The 15,235-nt window shown below is 51.9% G+C and overlaps 7 protein-coding genes across 7 annotated transcripts; 3 read left to right on the forward strand and 4 right to left on the reverse strand.

Moving 5' to 3' along the window:
- Nucleotides 1–48: 48 nt before the first annotated feature.
- Nucleotides 49–2,845, reverse strand: SAICODRAFT_77589 (TBC-domain-containing protein). The gene is made up of 2 exons (XM_019171069.1): nucleotides 697–2,845; nucleotides 49–627 (listed from the first exon to the last, which is right to left on the reverse strand). The coding sequence occupies exons 1-2, from the start codon at nucleotides 2,711–2,713 to the stop codon at nucleotides 173–175; spliced, it is 2,472 nt and encodes an 823-aa protein (XP_019025949.1). The 5' UTR covers nucleotides 2,714–2,845; the 3' UTR covers nucleotides 49–172.
- Nucleotides 2,846–3,224: 379 nt separating this feature from the next.
- On the forward strand, nucleotides 3,225–7,903 carry SAICODRAFT_17826 (type II DNA topoisomerase; the record flags this gene model as incomplete). The annotated part of the gene is made up of 2 exons (XM_019165867.1): nucleotides 3,225–3,281; nucleotides 3,341–7,903. The coding sequence occupies 2 exons, from the start codon at nucleotides 3,225–3,227 to the stop codon at nucleotides 7,901–7,903; spliced, it is 4,620 nt and encodes a 1,539-aa protein (XP_019025950.1).
- Nucleotides 7,904–8,123: 220 nt separating this feature from the next.
- Nucleotides 8,124–9,158, forward strand: SAICODRAFT_29453 (Fes1-domain-containing protein). Its single transcript, XM_019167412.1, has one exon. It carries the CDS (start codon nucleotides 8,143–8,145, stop codon nucleotides 9,046–9,048), a length of 906 nt encoding a protein of 301 aa, XP_019025951.1. The 5' UTR covers nucleotides 8,124–8,142; the 3' UTR covers nucleotides 9,049–9,158.
- Nucleotides 9,159–9,255: 97 nt separating this feature from the next.
- On the forward strand, nucleotides 9,256–10,137 carry SAICODRAFT_64577 (bud site selection-related protein). The gene is made up of 3 exons (XM_019170083.1): nucleotides 9,256–9,472; nucleotides 9,523–9,642; nucleotides 9,693–10,137. Exons 1-3 carry the CDS (start codon nucleotides 9,317–9,319, stop codon nucleotides 9,858–9,860), a joined length of 444 nt encoding a protein of 147 aa, XP_019025952.1. The 5' UTR covers nucleotides 9,256–9,316; the 3' UTR covers nucleotides 9,861–10,137.
- A 1,085-nt stretch (nucleotides 10,138–11,222) lies between these two features.
- On the reverse strand, nucleotides 11,223–11,483 carry SAICODRAFT_54249 (fork head transcription factor; the record flags this gene model as incomplete). Its single annotated transcript, XM_019169275.1, has 1 exon — nucleotides 11,223–11,483. A coding segment is annotated over one exon (261 nt), but the record flags the coding sequence as incomplete, so codon positions are not given.
- Nucleotides 11,484–13,239: 1,756 nt separating this feature from the next.
- On the reverse strand, nucleotides 13,240–13,649 carry SAICODRAFT_29455 (uncharacterized protein; the record flags this gene model as incomplete). Its single annotated transcript, XM_019167413.1, has 1 exon — nucleotides 13,240–13,649. A coding segment is annotated over exon 1 (163 nt), but the record flags the coding sequence as incomplete, so codon positions are not given.
- Nucleotides 13,650–13,783: 134 nt separating this feature from the next.
- On the reverse strand, nucleotides 13,784–15,129 carry SAICODRAFT_17830 (uncharacterized protein). The gene has a single exon (XM_019165868.1). It carries the CDS (start codon nucleotides 15,086–15,088, stop codon nucleotides 13,919–13,921), a length of 1,170 nt encoding a protein of 389 aa, XP_019025955.1. The 5' UTR covers nucleotides 15,089–15,129; the 3' UTR covers nucleotides 13,784–13,918.
- Between the last annotated feature and the right edge of the window lie 106 nt (nucleotides 15,130–15,235).

Consider the following 15,235-nt stretch of genomic DNA (forward strand, 5'->3'; position numbering starts at 1 on the left):
AACGAAAGGTTATGTTCAAGTATGTGTAAGTACGCCTGGTATGTCAATAATCCCCCAAAGAACTCAAAAAGAAAACTCCCAAGAGCAAACGAAACGAATGCAACCCAAAACGAGCGAGACACCCTCATAGTATATCGTATCGAACCCTAGATCACACATCTGCAATTGCAAATCACGACTTCCATCCAAACCATCCTCTGGTAGGCCCTGCCTCCGAAACTTCATTAACGCCAACGGTAACCGAGTCGCTCTTCGTGACATGAATGGTTGGCCTCACCAACGGCGGTGTAGGCGCCGCGGACTCGGCTTTCTTTCCCGCTCCCGACATCACCTTTCGCAAAGTATCTACGCGAGCCTTTGCTTCTTCCTCCATCTGACGCGCAACAGCCAACTCTGTCTTCACGTTCGCCAAGTCCAGCTTGAGCGAATCGCAACTCTGACAGCCGATGTTCGTTGCGGTCGGCGTCGATGACCCTGAGCTTCCGGAGATTGGCGAATCGGGAACGGCGGGAAGTGAAGAATTGCCCGTGTATGACTCGCGCTGGTGCATCATTGTGCTCGTCCTGCGGTTTACGCGCATACTGGCTCCACGAGACAATGGCCTGATGCCTGTGGAGGTCTCCGGAGCTGAGGGGATCCCGCTTCCGGATGGTGTACGTCTGACCAAGGTCAACTTTCTCAAGCCCGGTTGCTCACCCTGAGCCTCGGCCGGCTTGTTCACCAATGACTTTGCCTTCTCCCTTTGAGCCTCTTGGTACCTTACTCGCATCTCCCGGTTCGAGTCCCTTAGGCGTGTCAGTTCCGAGTTCGCATCATCCAACTGTGTGGCAAGCGCAGCCGATTTCGAGACCTCAGCGACAAGAAGAGACTGGATATAGGTAATCTCATCACCCCCAGCGCTGTGCGTGTCATGGACAATACCAGCCTCCATGTCGTTGATCTTGCCAATATACTCCTTGACACTGGTTTCTCCCTCGAGCTCACTCGCGTCCCTTTCATCACAGATAACCTCAATCTCCCTCTCCAACGCCTTCACGACCCCACGCGCCAGAGACCGCGCACTATCGCGCTCGCGCCTGGTCTTCTCCAGTTCCTCAGCTTTCACGGCATGTTCCCTCTGCAACGTATTAATCGCCAACAACAGATCCTCAAGCTGCGCCTCCAACTCCCTTGTCGACTTCTCCTTCGCGGTCGAGATTGTCGCGGTAGAGTTCTGTTTGCCGTGAGAGTAAATCGAGGGCGCGTAAGAGTTTCGAGAAATTGTAGTCGCATCCGTCGAACCCTCACTCGATCCAGAGTGGCGTGAATCCGTTGTCGATACACTCTGTTTCGAGGAAGACCGCTTCATGTGGATGCTCGCGGGTGCTCTACTCGTCTCAGGGCTCAACGTACTCCCGCCCCACAGACGCCCGAGGAAGCGCGAAGCTACTGCCTGTAGATCCTGAGTCGCAGTCGATCTCTTTGTGGGTGCTCCGCCGTTGTAATAAGCTTCCTTCAACTGCTTCAAGCCCGCTGTAGTGACGCGGTTCTCCAAACCAATACACGCGTCTGCGATTAGGCCATCGTCGTCAACCTCGTAGGCACGCCACAGTCCGCCGCCCAGCAACATGGTAACGGAGTCGTCAAAACTCAATGTTAGGAGACGCGATGCGTTACGCTTGAGGAGAGCAAGCGCGATACGCATGATCGTCTCAGGCGCACCCTCGGCGAAGATGATATCGTAGATGCGATGAAGCGTTCCGAGTGGGCATGTAACAGCAAACAAACTCAAGAACCACTGCGAAGCATACATCGACGGCGCAATCCCAAGCCCCTTTAGGTGCGCATTGACCTCAGGCAGCTCAGCCTCGAGCAATCGCTCAAACTGCCACAAGCGGAGTTGCAGACCGGCCAAATCCTGCGTAAACATCCCACGCATGTCATAGCTCTCCATCAATCTCACCAACACGCAAAACGCCTCCTCTTCCGCCATATTCATCAACAACGGACCCACCACGAATGCGAGACCCTGGCAGTATCCGACGTCGGCGTCGTAGATGCTGAATGCGTGGAGGACACGTTGGAGCATTTGTTGTCCTTCGCCGCCGGGGACTGAGAAGAGTGGGTTGTTGGGGAAGGTGCGAGAGAGGTCGCGGCTGATTTGGGAAGAGTATGGTGTCGGGTGTTGGGTTAGGGTGGAATAGAGTCCGGTTAGGTGAGTGAGGCGGGAGGATGAGATAGACTGCCAAACGAGGCCGCGGAGTGGTGGAGGAACCCCGGATCGGAGCTTTTTCGAGACGAGGTTGGGAAGTTTGGAGGCTGTTGAGGGGTAGTCTGCGACCAATGCGGCGTAGAAGTCGAGGTCGGTCAGTACTGAGGGCGGAGGTGGGAGGAGTGAAGTGCGCAGATTCTCTGGGTTCTCTGATAGGAGGTTGCGGAGGTATGCGATTGTGATGGAGTGCCGAGGTTTCAAAGCAGATAGTGAAAGACGCTTGGGGTCTTTATGGATGGCCTCATTCTCTTTCTCGAGGCGGGCGAGGAGGAAGGCGGTTTCGGCATCCTCGTCAGCTTGTGCAGCATCCTCTTCTTGTTTGTTGAGAGAGTCCCAATTGACGTCCAGCGAGATTGACAGCATGCTCTCCCTTGAATCCTCCACACCCTGATCCCGCACGGTCATACTAGAATCCACAGAGACGGGTGACATGATTTCTTCCTTCAATTCGCAATCCGCCATTATAATCAAGCGGTTTCGCAAGAATTCCCGGTTGTATGCTGGGTAAAAAGGAGGAGATCCTTGATCAGCAACAGAGCAGGCGATACAACGGGACTGTCAACGAATGGATGCGGCCAAGCAGGTGGTCGGTGGTCTCTCGCCTTATGCCTTATGGAATGGTCAACCCCGGTGAACCCTGTTTGTATGGAGTGGCTCACCAGGGGCTGGCCAGGGGGGCCCTGCAGCCAAGTGCACAAGCGTCGTTGCCAGGAAACAAACAATGCCTAGGAGTGACCGCCGTTGAGAGAGAAGGCTCTCGTTCATGAGCATTGGCCTGCTACGAAGGGCCCTGCTGACCTCTAGACGGCCACTCCCTTCGACCGCTTCACTGTGAGTCCCAGTCAAGCATCGGTCACCGCTCTATCGCCGTCCGCCGTTTCGCTAACACGCGTCTAGCTTTCGCCGGACAACAACAGTAACCCGCATACGACCATCCATATCCAGCTCGTTCGGACCATTACAGCTAAGAGCAATGTCCAGCGACTTTGACATGTCGGATGCCTCCGACTTCGAGCCTGTCGCTCCCATTGTATGTTGTTGCCACTGTTGATCTGTTAGCATACACTCCCACTAACGCGCGTCAAACAGAAGGCAGCACCAAAGAAAGCGCCCGTAAAGCGTGTTGCAGCAGTTACGAAGAAGGCAAAGGTTGTTGAGTCAGAGGAGGAGGAGTCGGCTTCGGAGGTGGACTTTGACGATGACGAGCCAAGTCCGCCACCAAGGAAGACGGCAACGAAGAAGACTGCGTTGAAAGAATCAACTGCGGATAATGAGATGGATGTGGACGAAGCGCCATCACCGGCAGCCACGAATGGCAAGAAAAAGACTGCAACAGATACCTACCAGAAGCTCTCTCAGCTCGAGCACGTTTTGAAGCGTCCTGACACATATATCGGATCCGTCGAAGCTTCGCAAGAGAAACTTTGGGTATACGACTCGGAACAGAACCAGATGGTGAACAAGAACGTCTCGATCGTGCCCGGTCTTTACAAGATCTTTGACGAAATCTTGGTTAACGCTGCTGACAACAAGCAACGTGATCCCAATATGGACACCCTGAAGGTTACTTTCGACCGCGAGAATAACAGCGTCAGTGTTTACAACAACGGTCGCGGTATCCCCATCGAAATGCACGACAAGGAAAAGATCTGGATTCCCGAGTTGATTTTTGGTAACCTCTTGACTTCCTCCAACTACGACGACGACCAAAAGAAGGTCACTGGAGGTCGTAACGGTTACGGAGCCAAGTTGTGTAACATCTTCTCGACCGAGTTCATCGTTGAGACCGCAGACAAGGGCAACAAGAAAAAGTACAAGCAAGTGTTCTCGTCAAACATGAGCAAGAAGGGTGTCCCTAAGATTACAGAGAACTCCAAGGGTGAAGAGTACACCCGTATTACCTTCAAGCCTGATTTGAAGAAGTTTAGTCTGGAAGAGATGGATGCGGATTTGGAAAGCCTGATCAAGCGTCGTGTGTACGATATGGCCGGTACCATGAAGGGTTGCAAAGTCTTCCTCAACAACGAGCGTATCAAGGTCAAGAACTTCAAGCAGTACGTTGAGATGTACGTCAACTCTGTCGCGCCTGACGCTACGACTGGCAAGCCTCCGCCGATTGTCCACGAGGTTGTTTCCGATCGCTGGGAGATCGCATTCACAGTCTCAGACGGTTCGTTCAACCAGGTGTCTTTCGTCAACGGTATTGCGACTACCAAAGGTGGTACCCACGTCAACTACATCGCGGATCAGATTGTTACCAAGATCTCCGACGCTGTCAAGAAGAAGAACAAGGCTGGTGCAAGCGTGAAGCCGCATATGATCAAGAACCACTTGTGGGTGTTCATTAACTGTCTCATCGAGAACCCTGCTTTCGACTCTCAGACGAAGGAGAACATGACTTTGAGACAGTCTGCTTTTGGATCAAAGTGTGCTTTGAGTGAAGATTTCATCAAGAAGGTCTTGAAGTCTGGTGTACTTGAGAACGTGTTGAACTTTGCCAAGTTCAAGGCTGATCAGGCTATGAAGAAGACTGATGGACACAAGAGGAGTCGTATCACTGGTTTGCCAAAGTTGGAAGATGCTAACAACGCTGGTACCAAGAACGGTTCGAGGTGTACTTTGATTCTTACTGAAGGAGACTCTGCCAAGGCGCTTGCTGTTTCGGGTTTGTCCGTCGTTGGTCGTGACAACTTTGGTGTTTTCCCCCTCCGTGGTAAGCTTCTCAACGTGCGGGAAGCAAGTCACGCACAGATCATGGCGAACAGTGAGATTCAGGCCATTAAGCAGATCATGGGTTTGCAGCACAACAAGACTTACACCTCCGCTGCGGACTTGCGTTACGGTCACCTTATGATCATGACTGATCAGGATCACGATGGTTCTCATATCAAGGGTCTTATCATCAACTTCTTGGAGACGTTCTACCCGTCTTTGTTGCAGATTCCTGGGTTCTTGATTGAATTCATTACTCCCATTGTTAAGTGTACCAAGGGCAAGAAGGAGATTACTTTCTTCACTATCCCCGAGTATGAGTACTGGAAGGAGGCCAATGAGGAGGGTAAAGGATGGAATATCAAGTACTACAAGGGTCTGGGTACCTCCACTGCTGCCGATGCGAAGAAGTACTTCTCGGACCTTGACCAGCACTTGAAGTACTTCCATACTACTCAGGATGGTGACAAGGAACTTATTGACATGGCTTTCTCCAAGAAGAAGGCAGATGACCGAAAGGAATGGTTGAGGCAGTTCAAGCCGGGAACCTACATGGATCATAGTGTCGACAAGATTCCTTTGGCGGATTTCATCAACAAGGAGCTCATTCTCTTCTCCATGGCTGATAACGTTCGTTCCATCCCTTCCATGGTGGATGGATTGAAGCCTGGTCAGCGTAAGGTCATCTTCGGCACCTTCAAGAGGAAGTTGAAGGGTGAGATCAAGGTTGCGCAGTTGGCTGGTTATGTTGCTGAACACTCTGCGTACCACCACGGTGAACAGTCTTTGACTCAGACTATCGTCGGATTGGCACAACAGTTCGTTGGAAGCAACAACATCAACCTTCTCTTGCCTAACGGTCAGTTCGGTACTCGTATGCAGGGTGGTAAGGATGCTGCTTCTGCTCGTTATATTTTCACCGAGTTGAGCCCGTTGACGAGAAAGTTGTTCCACAATGATGACGACCCATTGTTGACCTACTTGAACGATGATGGTCAGAACATCGAGCCGCAGTTCTATGCGCCTATTTTGCCGATGGTTTTGGTCAACGGTTCTGAGGGTATTGGTACGGGTTGGAGTTCCTTCATTCCCAACTTTAACCCTGAAGATCTCGTGGCGAACTTGAGGCGCTTGATGAAGGGTAAAGAGCCTGAGGAGATGCACCCCTGGTACCGTGGCTTCACGGGTTCCATCGAGAAGAAGATCGGCAAGTACGAGCTTAAGGGTACGATTACTCAGCTTGATGACAACACTGTGGAGATTACCGAGTTGCCTATCCGCTACTGGACTCAGAACATGAAGGAGTTCCTTGAGGTTGGTATTGCTGGAACCGAAAAGGTACCTGCCTTCATCAAGGATTATTCCGAGTATCACACGGACGGCACCGTGCACTTCATCGTTAAGTTGACCGACAAGGGCATGGCCGAGGCGCTCAAGGAAGGTTTGGAGGAGAAGTTCAAGCTGACCACCTCTGTCTCTACCAGCAACATGGTGGCCTTCGACACTGAGGGCAGAATTAGGAAATACAACAACGTGGACGAGATTCTTAGGGAGTTCTACCACCTGCGTCTCGAGCTTTACCAGAAGCGTAAGGACTACTTGGCTAATGAGCTCATGCGCCAGTTTGAGCGTCTGTCCAACCAGGCTCGCTTCGTGCAGATGATCTGTGACCATGAACTCATTGTCTCTAACAAGAAGCGCAAGGACCTTGTCGCTGAGTTGAAGGAGAAGGGTTTCAAATCGTTCCCCAAGAACAAGGAGGCCAAGGAGGCCGGTGAAATGGAGGAGGCTTTGGAGGACGAAACCGCCGATGCTGGAGACAAGGGTTATGACTACCTGCTTGGCATGGCTATCTGGTCGTTGACCCGTGAAAAGGTGGCCAAGCTCAACGCCGACAAGGACGCTAAGGAACGTGAGCTCGATGAGCTGCTCAAGCTTTCTGCAAAGGACATTTGGGAACATGACCTGCAGGCTTTCATGGAGGAGTGGCATGCTACGCTGGAGACGGACGAAAAGCTCATCGCCGACGCTAAGTCTGGCAAGAAGCCTACCACTGGCAGAAAAGCTGGCACGAAGCTCGAGGCTAGGCCTACGTTGAAGGCGAAGGTCAAGCGGGGTAGTGATGATGACTCGGATTTTGAAGCCAAGAAGCCCGCTGCAAAGAAGGCGAAGGCATCCACCACTCCGGCAAAGGCTAAGCCCGCGGCCAAGCAGACCAAATTAGCGTTCACGAAGACTGAACCATCTTCACCTGATGAAGAGGTGCCTGTCCCAGCCAGAAAGACCGCTGCGTCAACTGCGAAGGCTGCGGCCGCGAAACCAGCTACCAAGAAGGCTTTGAAGGTCGAGTCCGATGAAAGTGATGAGGAGTTTACTGCACTCAAGGTGGATAAGGCCCCCGAGCCTGCAAAGAAGATGCCCGTGGTGCAGCCAAAGGCTACCATCATGGACGACAGTGATGACGACTACATGTCGAAGCTTGCCAAGGGTACTGGTGATGCGAAGCCCATGTTCTCGTTCAGTGCGCTTAGCAAGCCTACAACTAAGCCTGCAGCTGCTAAGAAGCCGTCTCCCATTGTCGACCTCTCTGAGGACGAAGAGGAATCCGCTACTTTGTCTAATGTAATCGATGACGAGTCCAGTCCAGAGAAACCAAAGGCTAAAGCCGCTCCGGTCAAGAAGGCAGCTTTATCTGCGGCAGCCTCAAAGAAATCATTGAAGATCTTGTCTGATGAGGACGAGTCTGAAGAGGAGGTCATGAAGCCTGCAGCAAAAGCAAAGGCTGCACCGGCTGCGAAGAATGCTGCTCCTGCTCGTTCTGCTCGCGCTGCAAAGGCTAAGGCTGTCCCGGTCATGATCGACAGTGACTCGGCTAGTGAAAGTGAGGGATCCTTCCAGGAGGAGAGTGAAGGGGAGAGTGATTTCGATGAAGATGATTGAAGGAAGAATATCATATAGAGTACGGACAAGCCAAAGCATGACTATTTGTATCGCATGTTAGGTACTCGTGTATCGCGTATAATTCTAATACCACATTTTCCCATGGTTCGGCAAGCTGAAATTGCCAGTTCCTTGTCGAAGTTTCCAAATCCAGCAGGCGCGTGTGGCGCAACCGACCCAAAATCATCGGCGAGTGTAACGAAGACATGCAGAAGCGATAAGTCGCAGAAAAACCAGAAATGTCGTCAAGAGAAGCTCAATTGAAGAAGCTGTTGGAGCTTACATCCTCATTATCCGCCAATAATGACGCAGCATCTGCACCGGCAGAGCCAGTCGCACCACGGCAAAGATCGGACTTGAACGCCGATATTCTGAATCAAATCCTCGGTCCTGATGAGGCAGAACTTATGAAGGAAGCGATGACTGTTATCATGCACCCACAGGCTACTCTGGAAAACAAGGAAATCGCTTTCGATAACCTTGAGATGCTGATCGAGAACCTCGACAATGCCAACAATATCAAGAACCTCGGTCTGTGGCCACCATTGCTCTCCAACCTCTCTTCGCCAGAACCATCACTTCGACTTGCAGCATGTGGTGTTATCGGTACGGCAGTTCAGAACAATGAGAAGTCACAGAACTCGTGTCTGGAACATGATGGCTTGGCTAAGGTGATCGACGTGCTTCAGAATGATGATGACAACGGTGTGCGGGTAAAGGCGGTATACGCCGTCAGCAGCATTATCAGAAACAACAACCAGGCGCTGAAGACCTTTGGAGACAACAACGGATGGAAAGCGTTGGCTAGCACGTTGGACGGATCAACAAATATGGCGCGCAAGGGTGTTTTCCTGATAAGCGCTTTGTTATTGCAGGACGAGGGCTCCGAGATCGCTTTGGAGCAGGTGAAGTCGTTGAGGTTGGCGGACAAGGCAGTTTCGCTTGTGGAGAAGAATGCGGATGACGAAGACATGGTTGAGAAGTTGTTGATGTTGGTTAAGGTTGCACTGGAGAAGGATGGCTCCGCACTGGATGCGGCGTCCAAGGAGAAGCTGAGGTCGTTGGTGCCGGGGTTGGAGCAACAGTACGAAACTGGATTCTTTACTGAGGGTGAATGGAAGGACTTTAAGGTACTCATTGCTTAGGAGGGCGTACGTTATATTGACCGATTACTGATGACAGGTGGCAGCGATAGGAAGATGAGAAAGGGCATAACAGACTATACCGGAATTCAATAATCATTTGACATCATCAGTAATCATTGTATGTATCTCGTTTCCCCCGTCAGATAAGGTTTGTGTGCCGCATATCGATGGAGCTGCGAGTGCACGTGCCTTCGTACATACGAAACGCGACTCCCCGAGAAACCTTGACCAACGTAAACAATCGCTGAGGGATATCAGAGACGATACAATGCCCAGGATCAAGACACAGAGAACGAAGAAGGCGCCAGAGGGATTCGACGAGATCGAGTCGACGCTGCTGGACTTTGCGCAGAAGATGAAAGACGCGGAGAATGTGTCGCATGAGGGCAAGCGAAAGAATGAGGCCTTGTGGGCGATTTTCCAGGTATGCTGCATCTATAACGACTGTCAGAACCACTGCTAATGCTCTAGCAGATCTCACATCAGCGATCACGGTATATCTATGAGCTGTACTACAAGCGAGAGGCGATCTCAAGAGAACTGTACGATTGGCTTCTGAAGCAGAACTACGCTGATGCGAACCTGATAGCGAAGGTATGCATATGTCTGCTATACTATTTGTGCGCTAGCTGACCTTTGTATAGTGGAAGAAGCAGGGTTACGAGAAGCTGTGTTGTCTGCGATGCATACAGATGAAGGAGCAAAACTTCGGTACGACTTGTATTTGTCGCGTGCCGAAGGCGAAGTTGTCAAAAGGTGCACCAGTGGAATGCCTTCATTGTGGGTGCAGAGGTTGCGCATCCAGCGACTGAGCCTTGAATTGGGTATGGAGTGAAGGATTGGGTCATATGGGTTCGCAACGGCAACAGCATCGTGAGGATCGATTTGTGGATTAGCATGGAACCCGCCCCGCTGGATTCGGCAAGCTTAAGACGAAGATGTGCACGGGTACGTTGGGACGTACACTGAAAGCGATTGGGCAAAAGAATGACGGAAGAAAAGCTTGTCATTTCGTCTCATATCAAGACCAACTAGCTATCAGGACAAGCAAAGGCTTAGAAGCTGAAAAGGGTATTCCATCTGTCAAACAAAAATAACTCCACGCCCGCCTGTCTCGGGCTAATTATACCTGTGAACCAAACCGTAAACCTGACCAAAAAGAATAAAGACCACTGACACCCCTTGTCGGTATAATTGCATCGTCCATCGTCTTCTCCAGATTCCTAGAAACCACTGGAGTAACTTCTCTCCATCATGAATCGCCCATCGTCAGAGCCATGCACAGCCCTCCTCATCACGCTGACGACGTCAACGCCAAACACATCTGTCACATCACCGAACGCTTCTGATGCGAAGTCGCTCATCCTCAATCCGGATACAAGCCCGCGACGAGCCTCCCTACGCTTGGCCTCACGTTTGTCGGGAGACCCGAAGCAGGCACGGGAGATAACATCGTCATCCTCGCAATCCCTGCCAAAGACGGGGTTATTCTCCTTATCCAGAGGCGTCTTCGCCGGTGAAGCAAGTGCGGCAATCTTTTTGGGTGAAAGACCGTATGATGCCCACGGATCGTCGTATTCGATGTTCAAGCTCCTGGCCGGGCTAGTGAGCAACCTGTGAACAGCCTGACGATGTTGCCTGAGTGTGGTAGCGGGCGACACACTGCCAGGAACATTGGTGTTCTTGAAAGCAGGCGCCGGTGTCTCCGGAGGCAACAAAGTAACGTTGTTGTTCAAAGGAGCCAGATATGGCGACGACGAAGGAGGGGGCGATACGAGGTCACCGGCAGCAGACTGGTGAACACTTTCGTACTTGGCAATAGAATTGCCGCCCAAGTACTGCGTCCGCTTGAAGGTAGAAGCATAACTTCCATAGTCGTACTCCTCCTCATCGGTGTGCTCATCATCCTCGTCCTCCCTAACAAAGGTTGTAGTGACCTTCCTCTTCAAATTGGTCGGAGGAGGAGTAGGCTCACCGTACATCTGGTACTGATAGAGCTTCGGGGTAAGAGCAGAGGGATCAGTCGGGAAGAAATGCTTCTTCAGGACACCAGTATCGGCCATGGCCATAGGCGGTGCAGTAGGTGTCATCATGACTTGTTTGGGCATCTTGGCAGCCTGCCCAGGAATGCCCTTCCTGGTCCTGACCTTCATGAACTGGAATTCGCAACCGGGCTCGATTGTCCAGTAATTTCCCTTCCCAGGCTGGTCCTTTGGCCTCTCCTGCTTGACGAAAGCCTTGTTCAAGGAAAGATTGTGACGAATGGAGTTTTGCCATCCGGAATCGGAGTCGCGGTAGTACTTGAATGTGGATGAAATCCAGTTGTAGATTTCAGCAAGAGTAAGGCGACGGTTAGGAGCGCGAAGAATGGCCATGCCGATCAGAGTAGCGTAGCTGTACCCAGGCTTCTCTCCGTCATCCTCGACAGCAGGCATCTCGCTCGGGTCAGGGATCGCGGAGCTAGCGTCGACACGAGCATCTACTAAAGGTGCAGAGTCTTGAAGGTTCTTCTTCGCGCTCCTAGAGTATGCATTGCGTACGGGCTTGGATGTGGGTGTGATGAACTGCGGAGGAGGCATCATCAAGGCTTGTCCAGGACCCATAGGTCTCATAGCAGGCGTCTTTGGCGCGAAGAACTTGGTCGGAGAGCTAGGCGGTCCCATGGCAGCCGCTTCACCGAAAGTAGGAGGAAGAGGAAGCTGCCTCTGCTGGTGCACTTCCGGCGGAGAGCTAGACATGAGAGGATGTGGCACCTGGTGCATCACCGGTGCAGAGAATGCGGGTACGCGCTGCTTCTTTTCGGGAGAGATCTTCGCATGATGCTCGACCTTTGGCGGCGGAAGAGGACATGCACGGAAGTCGCGTGCAGAAAAGACTGATCTCAGAAGAGGAACGGCGCCCGAAGAGATGGAACGGCGGAATGTCTTCGATGGAGAGATCGATGTAGGCTGAGGAGGAGGTGCCAGTGCCACTGGAGCTGGCTGCATGACCGTGGAGAACTGGTATCGCTGAGGAGGTGAGGACGTTGCAGGTGAATGCGAGTGATGGTATGTTGGTGGGTAGTTGTTCGCGTGAGAGACCATCTTAATTGGCTATGTCGATTCTTGTCGTGATTGTAGCAGGTGTAGAAAGCTCAGAGAGCGTGTTTATGGACTCGATCCGGGACTGTATGCTACGCAAAAGGTCGTAGGCCGTTATAACTAACGTCTTCAAGGTTGCCCTTTTCGTGACAGACGTGACAGAGAAGTGACAGAAGTGCTCTGCGAGGACGTTGATCCGTAGACGAGATGACTGAGTGGGAGTAGAGGATGTCAATGAATGGTGAGCAGAGAAGGAGTCGTGAAGAGATCAGGTGGGTGAGGCGAAGAAGAAGTACGACGGCAGCGATTCCCGATATGCGAAGAACAAAGAAGACTTCTGCCTGAGGGGGTTAACTGCAGACGATAACGGCTATCGAGCACGATGGCTGAGGGGCGTTACTTGAGGCGGAGGTGGTCGAGCTGAAAACAGACGTCCCAGGAGACGATCTGCGCGACCGTTACGTGTGAGCCGAGGAATGTATGGAGTAGAGTTTGTCGCGACGACGAGAGAGCCGGGTGGAAACGCGGCGCAATTGAAGGAAGAGAACGATTGATCGAACAGGGAAACAGACGAATGACTTCGAGCAGATATACACGGACGGTGCTCAATTACCAGGCCTACCTTCTTTTTCTCTCGCAGTCCTTTGTCGTGGGGACGCAAGGGAGACGCGTCTTGACGCGTGCCTTGACTCCTGGGTTTCCCCAAGAATGCACCGTCCCGTAAATTCAAGGTTTCTAACCGACACAAGGGCCGCAGGAAATAAATGGCAAGACGAACATAGGAAGACGGGCTTACGTGTATGCGAGCATGTGGGCCGCACGAGGCAGGGTGATCTGGAAATGTTCTGATTTGTACGAAACGCGACGTCGACGCGGTTCCGCGTTGATTCACGGCGACACGCGTAGATAAGCTCTACCGACGCCGGCATGGCAACGACAAGACTCGATATATACGAGGCTTTCGTATGTACAAGTCAGTTGGTCTCTCTGTTGGTAACTATCAGTGGGACTTCCAACTTGCGGTTGTCATGATCGTGCGTGGACATGCACGCGTGTGAACTTTACTAATACTTGTAATCCGCTCGGCTAAAATACTTAGAACAATGGAAAGCCATCGAGTTTGGTTACTCTCGTGCATGCTTACATATGAGAGTGGCGAGGTCTCCACCCCAATCAGCCGTAAAGTGTATCCTTGCCTGCTGCCCGCACCGACCTCATCTTGTCGAATGCACCCAACGCAAGACGTCTGAAGGTCGGGCCAGAAGGCATCCCGGGTCCTATCTCATCATCCACAACACTGTTCCCACGAGTCCAACAACGATCCTGCCACAGATTTGTCCTATATTGGCAATAACAGTGTCGACACCCGAAAGGTCCCATAATTCAGGGTTTGGTAGGAAGGACTGCACCTCGCCAGACGCTGTACTTACAGCAAATCGAGACATCGAGTCATGTATGGGGATAGGCTTGAGGTGAATACGGCAGAACCGCGGCCAGAAGCCGTCTCGTGTTTGTAAGCTGCTGGGCCTGAAAGCAGCAAAGCAGCAGCGGCTAACGATTGTTTTATTCCCTGGAGGACTTTTAATTTACGCGTCAGTTGAGCGTGTGTACACCCCGCGACAGATTCGCTTGGAACAGCACGAACTTTATAACAATGTTGATGCATTCTATCAATACTTTTGCGTCATTCTCATAATCGTACAAAGCCTCAATCTCCTCATGGCGACGTCCCTATCGTACTATACCGACTCTAACACTATGAATGCCCCAGCACTAACAATCCAATCACCTCAATGCTCTTTTGGAAGTCCCTCCATAATGTGCCTGTCCCTGCTCAAATTATAAAAGTAATCACTCCCGTAACCCTCCATATGCACACCCGCCAACTCGCCACCAAAGTACCTACTCGTTAAGCGTGCAATCGGCATACCGTGTCCATAGCTCTCGTAGGGAACCTGTGCGTAGTCGACGAAAGAAGAAATCTGTGTTTTGGGGTCTGGTGAGTTGCCGTTTATTTCGGAAGCGAAGGACGGCGTTGTGTTTCCGGTTGGTGGGGGGCGGGAGTGGTAGTAAGACCAGATTCTTTCGCAGGTTGAGAGAGGGAAGCCGCCGCCTTGGTCGGAGATTTTGATGGAGACGTCTTGTTCTCCTTCGGCGATGATGATTCGGATTTCGGGGAGTGTTCGGTCTCGTGATAAGTGTGAGGCTTTTGAAGCGTGGTGGTTGTGTGTTCGTGCGATGGAGTGCTTGAGCACTTCGAAGAGGATGCGGTGGAGGTGTTCTTCGACATAGATCGTCTGAGAAACCTTTGGTGCCTTGAATATGTTGATCTTGGGCGCCGGAGACGAGGTGAAGTAGGCGGAGGTAACCCTTATGGCGTCTGCACTGGCCCGCTCAGCGACCTTGGCGGGATCAATGGCCTTGACTACCCTCGTTTCATCACCTCGTACCAACGCAAGATGTTCTGCAATGAAGAGCCTGCTCCCCATGTTGAGAGTGTAAAAGTCATCAAAGAACTTGTTCGTCCGCTCGTCATCCATCTGTTCCGGTGTTGCGCCCCGGTCGAGCGCTTCATTGACAGAGCGTCCTACACCTAGCAAAGCGGATTGATGCTCAGACATGAACTCGTGCAGCCATTCTCCAAATTGTTTGGCCCTTTCCGGTGTATCCGGTGGTGGTCTTGAGGTAAGCAAATCAATGATCCGATGGTAGCGCTGTTGTTGCCATTGGATGGTAGGAGTATCACCAAGACCGTACGGTGCTTGCTCCTCGATGTTCTTCAACACTAGCGCCCAGCGTGTTGCCAACTCTGTGTAGAGGAAGGATGATGGACGGATCAAAGCCTCGTGCTTGTTATGGGCCTTCGCGACATGATTGGAAGAGGACCAGATCTGATGAAGGTTGACGAGGGTTGCCTTAGTTGACTGCAGCCTCTTCAAGATCTTCACTGGATCAGGCATGTTCTTCAGTCTGCAATATTTTTCTGGTCTTCTCTGATCCGAGGAGGAGCGATGCCGCACGGACCGTCTGCTGCTGGTTCACGCAGGTGACGTTGGTGGGGGACATCGGCCGCACCCTGCAGAGGACTGCACCGCGTAAACCCCGGG

The sequence above is a fragment of the Saitoella complicata genome, assembly GCF_001661265.1.
Source record: "Saitoella complicata NRRL Y-17804 unplaced genomic scaffold SAICOscaffold_5, whole genome shotgun sequence".
NCBI classification, from domain to species: domain Eukaryota; kingdom Fungi; phylum Ascomycota; class Saitoellomycetes; order Saitoellales; family Saitoellaceae; genus Saitoella; species Saitoella complicata.

Coding starts and splice junctions, on each gene's coding strand:
- SAICODRAFT_64577 (XM_019170083.1), top strand. CDS start 9,317: ATGCCCAGGATCAAGACACAGAGAACGAAGAAGGCGCCAGAGGGATTC. Junction 9,473..9,522: donor CCTTGTGGGCGATTTTCCAG/GTATGCTGCATC, acceptor ATGCTCTAGCAG/ATCTCACATCAGCGATCACG. Junction 9,643..9,692: donor ATGCGAACCTGATAGCGAAG/GTATGCATATGT, acceptor ACCTTTGTATAG/TGGAAGAAGCAGGGTTACGA.
- SAICODRAFT_77589 (XM_019171069.1), bottom strand. CDS start 2,713: ATGGCGGATTGCGAATTGAAGGAAGAAATCATGTCACCCGTCTCTGTG. Junction 628..696: donor CAAGCCGGCCGAGGCTCAGG/GTGAGCAACCGG, acceptor GGATCCCCTCAG/CTCCGGAGACCTCCACAGGC.
- SAICODRAFT_17830 (XM_019165868.1), bottom strand. CDS start 15,088: ATGCCTGATCCAGTGAAGATCTTGAAGAGGCTGCAGTCAACTAAGGCA.
- SAICODRAFT_29453 (XM_019167412.1), top strand. CDS start 8,143: ATGTCGTCAAGAGAAGCTCAATTGAAGAAGCTGTTGGAGCTTACATCC.